This window comes from Nicotiana tabacum, chromosome 2 (assembly GCF_000715075.1).
Source record: "Nicotiana tabacum cultivar K326 chromosome 2, ASM71507v2, whole genome shotgun sequence".
Classification (NCBI taxonomy): Eukaryota; Viridiplantae; Streptophyta; class Magnoliopsida; order Solanales; family Solanaceae; genus Nicotiana; species Nicotiana tabacum.
Window position 1 is genome coordinate 104,343,564 of NC_134081.1, and position 7,535 is coordinate 104,351,098.

At 32.9% G+C, this 7,535-nt stretch overlaps 1 protein-coding gene across 1 annotated transcript; it reads right to left on the reverse strand.

The window, feature by feature from the left end:
• Positions 1 to 2,477: 2,477 nt before the first annotated feature.
• LOC107826153 (pentatricopeptide repeat-containing protein At2g20710, mitochondrial-like) lies at positions 2,478 to 7,267 on the reverse strand. Its single transcript, XM_016653105.2, has 2 exons — positions 6,802 to 7,267; positions 2,478 to 3,878 (listed from the first exon to the last, which is right to left on the reverse strand). Exons 1-2 carry the CDS (start codon positions 7,132 to 7,134, stop codon positions 2,691 to 2,693), a joined length of 1,521 nt encoding a protein of 506 aa, XP_016508591.1. The 5' UTR covers positions 7,135 to 7,267; the 3' UTR covers positions 2,478 to 2,690.
• Positions 7,268 to 7,535: the final 268 nt, after the last annotated feature.

Below are 7,535 nucleotides of genomic sequence, written 5' to 3' on the forward strand. Positions count from 1 at the left end.
ATTTTTGTAGAAAATAATATAAGAAAATATGGAATTTTTTAATGAATTTCATTAGGCTGGTTTAGAAATAACTTAGCTAGACAGTGTATAGATGCATCATCAATGCCATTTCCTATTAATTTCAAGGAAAAGAACAAAAGTATTATGTGGATAATACTTTTTCTCTTTTGCTTTCTTGGTACTTGATTGGTCGGACGTCACTCGAACTTTTGATTGGATTGTCTAGGTCGCCAAACAAATCACAAAATACAGCTAGAGAAAGGGTGCTGAATTCAAGACACATGTAGTTTTAATAGGATATTGTTATTATTTAGAACCTATATTGCATTTTGTCATGTAGAATTTGGAGTCAAATCTACTTGCACAAGTTGAAGATATATGTTATTCCCAGCAAAATAAAATATATATGTATTGTACCTTATAATGTCGACAAATATCATATTCTCTTTATATTTCATTTTCCAATACCAATTCAAAAGGAAAAATGATTGCTCTTACGATACATTCCTTCTTTATAGCTTTGTGGATTGACCCCTAAAAATCTTCGGCTACCCCATATATCATGAGTCATAACTAAACAGAAAAAAGAAGGCACCGAAAAGATAATATAAAGAATTATATCTCAGCAGAATCTTAATTTAAATTTCATAAAATTAATGAGTCCAATTATCATTCGCTTTTTTTTTTCTGTCACTTCTCATCTAATCTAATCTAATAATAATAATAAGTACAACTTGTATTACCAGAAAAAAGATACAACTTATAAAAGAAATGGAAAGGGGAGCTTTGAGAAAAAGACTGATTTAGCACTGGTAATTTAAAAATAGTTCTAGTTTAAAAAATAATCAAAATTGACAGAATACTTAAAAAAACTCTAAACTTGGCACAAATTATTAGTTACAGCCCTAAACTATTCGTGGCCTTAATTACCCCCCTCAACTTGACCTTTTGAGAGCCATTGCCTCCTGGACACTGATGTGGCAAAGAGTATGGGTGCACTCTCTTTTAAGCGAGTGGAGTGAAGAAAAATTAAAAAATCAGCTTCCAAATAGGTTATTTTTAAACTTTTAATTGTCATATAGTCATATATAATGATTTATTTGTTACAACTATGTATTTCTTCTTGCTTCATCTTAACATACAATGTGAACTTTACTCTAACTTTTATTATTTTTAATTTCTTCTAAGATATAATGTCTATTTATTCCAACTGCATATTTCTTTTTTTATTTTTGGCCGAATTTGTAAAATATTTGGTAGGAACTCCATCATTTTAGCCAAATAAAAAACTTTTAGCAAAAATAATGGAGTACCATTTGTGTATATTTCCTGTTTTTTTTTTCTTTATATATAATATCTATTTATTTTAATTGTGTATTTTTATTTTCGAGTCAAACCAATAAAAGCAAATTGGCCATAGCTCCATTATTTTTTACTAAATAAAAAAAGTATAGCCAAAATAATGAACTTGCAATTGTACACTCTTTTTATTTCTTCTTTTGATATAATGACTATTTATTTTAATTGTGTATTTTTACTTTTTCAGGTAAAATCTGTAAAAAAAAAATATTTTTAGAGCACCATAATTTAGAGCTATATAAAAATTATAGCCAAAATAATTAATTTCAAACTATGTTTTTTTTAATTATAAATTTTTAGATGCCTTGACTATTTATTTAAATTGTATAAATCTTTATTTTCAGGTCAAATTCAAAAAAGAATAACTAAAATTTTATTATTTTTAGCCAAATAAAAAAATTTAGCCTAAATAATGTAGTTCTATCCAAGTTTTATTATAAATTTTATTCGAAAAAAATTATCTAAAAAGGTAACATACTTAAAAAGGTAAAAATATATTTTATTTTTTAAAAAAATACCACATAGACAGAAAAATCCACGTGGCAGGCGAGTGCATGCCACTTTCCTGGGATGAGATCGTCCAAGGGAGTAACAACTATCGAATAACCAAGTATAGATGGGTAATTAAGACCATAGATAGTTCAAGAATGTAACCAATAATGCGTGCCAAGTTTTGGAGGGGGGTAAGGTACAAAATTTGAACAAAAACACCTTTAAAAATCCGGAAAAATTCCAACATAATATGTTGGAGTTCAAATGTTTTACATATGAGATTCCAACATAATGTTAAAATTTCATAATGTGCTGGAGTTCCAACATAATATGCTGAAAGTTTATACACAGGAGCTCCATAATCCAGTATATTATCCCGGAACTTTCTGATGTTTCAGCTAGGATATTTTTGTTCAAATTTTATCTCCATATAAAATAGTGGCTTATTTTCAATGACTCTGAAAATGATTACTATTTTTTGATTACCGGTCCAAAAACGGGCTAGCCAATGATATTTTCACTTATTTTTCCGTTCGTATATTTGGGATTTAAAAGGTTAGTTGAGTCTAGATAAACCGTAGCCAGGCCGTCAATTCTGGGCTAATCTTAAAGTTGGAGGAACCCAGTCAAGAACAGACACACATGTACTTAGCTGCAAGCCTGCAAGTATACAACAGAGCCACAAATATCATGCATCCACCCCCATAAACGTTTCATCCAGTTAGATGCAGCTATAGAAAAATTTAATTAAAAAAAGTTTTATTAGCGATTTAACCACGAAAAAAAAAAAATTAAGAGAATTAAATAATCCACTATCCAGCAAAGTAGAGATTTTCCTACTATTGTAAGCAAGCCTCCTCAAGGTTTGTTTCATCAAGTGCCTCAGACATACGATTTCCAATTTCAATATACTTTTTCAGACCCCTCTCAACTTCCTCTGGGAAGAGACCTCGCACCCTAAGTAAATCTTTAAGCTCTCCTTCTCTTTGAGTATCTCCTTTTGATTGCAAGTACTTCACACAGGAAGCTAAACTATGAAAGTGCGGTTTCCACCCTGGCCGACTAGCCAAGATTGCTTTCTTCATCGTCTCGACTGCCTTCTCCATCTCATTCTGTACACAATAACCGAGTGCTAGACGATTCCATGTGCTCCCATTAGGCTGCTTCCCACTCTCCAAGAGTTCATCTATGATTGATATAGCCTTTTCCATATGACCCTTTTTGCAGTAAGCAGTTATGAGCAAATTTGGAATTTTCATGTCAAAGTGTACCCTGTTTGCTTCCCACTCGGCAAATATCTTCTCTGCGCCATCAAGATCACCTAACTTTTCTAATCCACTTATCATACAATGATAGCTTGAATTGTTATACTTAGCTCTTCTCTTGTATTTATCCCATACACGATACAAATCATCTTTCTTTCCCATACTAGCATAGAGAGTAAGGAGTATGTCAACAGCAAGCGTTGCCCTTTTCCCCCTGATTAGGTGCTCGCATTTCTTCAATGCCGCGGAAGCCTTTTCTATATCACCAGCTTTCAGGTATCCCTTGGCAGCAACTGTATAAGGACTCCAATCAATCAGCAGTGGATCAGCTTCCATTTTCATCAGAAGCTTCTCCATCTCCTCAACATCTGGAACAGATGCATATGCATTTAAGAGGATATTGTAGGTAATCACGTTACCAACAATTCCCTTGTCTTCCATCTCTAGCATAAGTGAGTTTAGCTTGTCAAGATCTCCCATTTTAGCATAAAGGGTCATCAGAACATTGTACGCCACTGTGCCAGCATAGCCCAATTCCTTCAGCTTTTGCATGGTATCTTCTGCTTTTTTTAAGCATTTTGCATCAGCATAGACGTTCAAGAGAGCGCCATATACCCGGTAGGTTCTTAAATTATCTGGAATGCTAGCGAAATACTTCTCTGCGGCTTTCACACCATGGGATTTTGATACCAAATCCAGTTGGACTGCAACATCTCCAGACAATATATCAAAATGCTTGGACTTGTTAATCCACTCATAAATCTGCAATGGTATAAAAAGCAGAAATCAAGCATCCACTAGAGCTATTTGGTATTTGAACCTATACACAAGTTAGAAAAAAAAAACAAAGTAAAATATGCAACCTGGTCTTTTTTTTTCCTTGGTTCGCCAAACGGCTGGTGGTTTAAACAAAAATAGGGCTGATTAATACAGACTTGATGTGGGTGAATTAGGGATTTCTCTAGTTATATCAACATTAAACTGATTCAGTTGAAATATTTATACAAGGATTGAATATGCTAGTTTACGAGGTATCCGTTACAAAGTCAAGTTGTACAGAGGAGTTCATCAATAATCAGAAAGGAAAAAAAGACAAGTTGTATGGAGGATAATAGTTTAATTCATGTATAGTTTTAAATCCGCCTTCCAGAGCTGGTTGACTAATCGAATCAAATGCTCTTTTTCATTTTAAGAAGAATACAGAGGAAAGGCAGGAACAGAGAGGACTCTTTTAGGACTGACTCTAAGAATACTTAAAAGTTCACAATCAGACAAGTACAGCAACTCTGCAAAAGCTCATCACTCTTAAATTTCGAATTGATGTAAATGTATTTGTATTTGTTCGAACAAAGAAAACATTCACAATGTATATTTTTAATAGCAATAATAATTTTTAGGATGCATATTATTTATGAAAATAGCACAGATCATTCTATACGGATTAATGGATAGATATACGTATTCTAATGCTAACAGTACATCGTTATGCATGACTTTGTGTGTCTCGATATAAAAAAGACTATTTATTGTGTATATAGATGTTTATAAGTATCATTTTGAATGCTGACAAAATCTTCATATGGTCCTTGTATGAGTATCAGAAAGAAAACCCATGCAGATATAACTTAACCTATCGGCAAATATATGTAAGAAATAGAGATGCCATAATAGAGATGCCATACATTCTTTAAAATAAAATCCGCTTAGATGTAGAGAATACTATACATGTCTAAGTTGACAGGTTGAGACCGTATTGATGTCAAAGTCCCAGCACTTTATTTCCCATAAGAAGTAGCATATAACGTTAAATTTTTTATAGTAACACATTTTACTAACAAACTTATGCACACATCTTTCCCCTTTTTATTTTTATGGCATGTCGATATGCCGTATGTGGTAGTCTTATCGAGGCTTCACATGCTGTATGCCCATGACCTAAAAAATGTCTCAACACAAATGTGCCATTAAGAATTTACCAAAACCAAGATACGTTCTTTCATATATGACATGTTTAATAAGTACAGTATTTGGGTTAAGGCATACTCATGAATTCTCAAGTGGCATCCTGGATAACACACATTTCTATGTTTTGTTTCAAAAGAACTTGCAACTATAATTTAACACCTATAAGATGATCAGACATATTGATAGAAAGACTTTTTCTATTGAAGGCAGCATGTCTGGAAAGATATAATAATATGGACAGAAAACATGAAAATTCACACGGAAACCCGCAATAACTTTAAAAGTAGAGGTTTTCTTTTTCATTTCACTTAGCACAAGTCAACTGTTTTTCGTACTCTTGGGTCAGCACCATAAAATTCGTGAAACTAGTAGACCTGCTTGGATCCAATTCTAAGACAAATAACTACAGAGACTGGGGAATCATTTTTTATTCATGTCAAGAACATATTAGTATCGAATTGCTTAAAATACAGTATAAGCAAATGATAATTTAGGTGATACCAACTGTTGGAATTAAACTAGTTAACTAAATAGGAATAAGAGTGAAATCTAGATAACCTTTAATTCACCAAAAATGCAAATTTTAAGCATTCGACTAATGAACCAGAATACAATGGATGGACATTGAGGATTTATGTAGCTGGTTCCAACTGATTTTAGACTGATGCATAGTTGCTTGAAGATTGATAGGTAGTTCTTCGGCTAACATAGTTGCTTGCAGATTGATAGATAGTTCTTCAGCTGAAGTGCTTCTAGAGATAGAACACTCTACTCTTAGGCGTTAGTCTTAATATCATCACCACGACAAATTCACTAGCAAATGGCATATGAAAGCAACACATCCAATTTAAGCATCCTCCTAAAGAAAAGGTAATCAATTGCTTTCCCCGGCGAGAAGGATTAAAAGGAGTCTTACTACTTTATGCATCCTCCTAAAGAAAAGGTAATCAAAGAGAAGTCTTTAAATCCCTATAGTCATAGCTACAAACAATCACACCAATTTAATGTCCAAACGGAGTTGCCTCAACAAATTAACAATAAAGCAAATTACCGCAGTCCAATAAAATTCCACCTAGGTAAGATCCACAGAACATAGCTTTAGTCTTAAGCTTCGTATAAAAAGGATAAAGGTTGACAACCAACATGAAGATAGTCAAACTATGATGAATTCTTGAATACTGGCGATTGAAGCTAATCGATAGATATTGCAGTCCAACAAAGAGGCAGGTTAACCAGAACATTGCACTATGCCTATACAATGTGAAAGAGATTCCCTTTTGGTGTTTTCTTCACTTGTATATACCTCAGCTTTTAATACAATGACCTTTTTATCAAAAGAATGAGATTATTCAGTCTTTTTCCTATCAACAAGTTCCTTCAATGAATTTTATAAGATGAACCAGAACAACAGACCAAATTCAAAGACCCCCCGTCCCCCGGAAAAACATATATCAAGTATTCCAGACTTTGTTTGACAATATTTCCTTATTCGTCCACTCCAATACAAATGACCCATTTCTATATTTCATTAATGAAAAAGCTTTTATAATCACACAAATATCACGCATGTTCAAGAGCACAAATTTTATAAAATCTTCATTTGTTTCTTAAAACTTCTTGCAGTCAAACTATGCCAAACAAATTGGAACAAAGGGAGTATGAATTTACAAATTAATCCGTGGCATTATCTTAAGTAAAAACAAAGATTAATAAAAAAGACCTGAAGGGCATGATTGAAGCGGCGGTAAGCTCTAAGCTGTTTGGCGATAATCTGGAGATCTTCATGCTTAAGAGGCTTTTCTTCACTAACCCACTGGTCCAGTACTGGTATGACCGAAGCACTAGAGCTTGTCGAATACAGTAGCTTGTGGTACAGAGTATCCTTTGGAGACGAGGCTGGGGTGGTATCCGAACCTTTATCTTTTTTAGGAATAAATAAGGAGGCTAGGGTTTCAGGTTCAGTAGAGTATGAGGAAACCCTAACATAACTAGTGGAGCTGAATTTCCACCATGATTTCAGACCCCTAACACTTTGTTGAATAACTTTCACCATCTCAGTAGAAATGCCAAAAAGTATGGCTCCCTCCTTCACTATGTTGGCGTTTCAGCAAATATCTATAAATTGTTTTGAGTCAAAACAACTCAAAAGTAATGAGTTGAACACACTACATTTTAACAGTTTGTTTGGGTGGTTGTTCAAGTTAACTATAGTATTTAAATGTATCATGTCATATTGTATTGCATTTTTTTTATCTATATAATATTTGGATATGATATTGTATTGTATTTTTTTAATCTATATAATATTTGAATAGAATATATTATTTTCTATTATTTTATAATGTTATACACCAATAATTTAAAGAATAGATATATAATATTATAAAGGAAAAATAGAGTGTGAATAGAGTAATTATTAAAATAGAATTATAGCAAGGCAAGAGAAAAATAAGG

Coding starts and splice junctions, on each gene's coding strand:
- LOC107826153 (XM_016653105.2), bottom strand. CDS start 7,134: ATGGTGAAAGTTATTCAACAAAGTGTTAGGGGTCTGAAATCATGGTGG. Junction 3,879..6,801: donor GCTTCAATCATGCCCTTCAG/GTCTTTTTTATT, acceptor ATACCATTGCAG/ATTTATGAGTGGATTAACAA.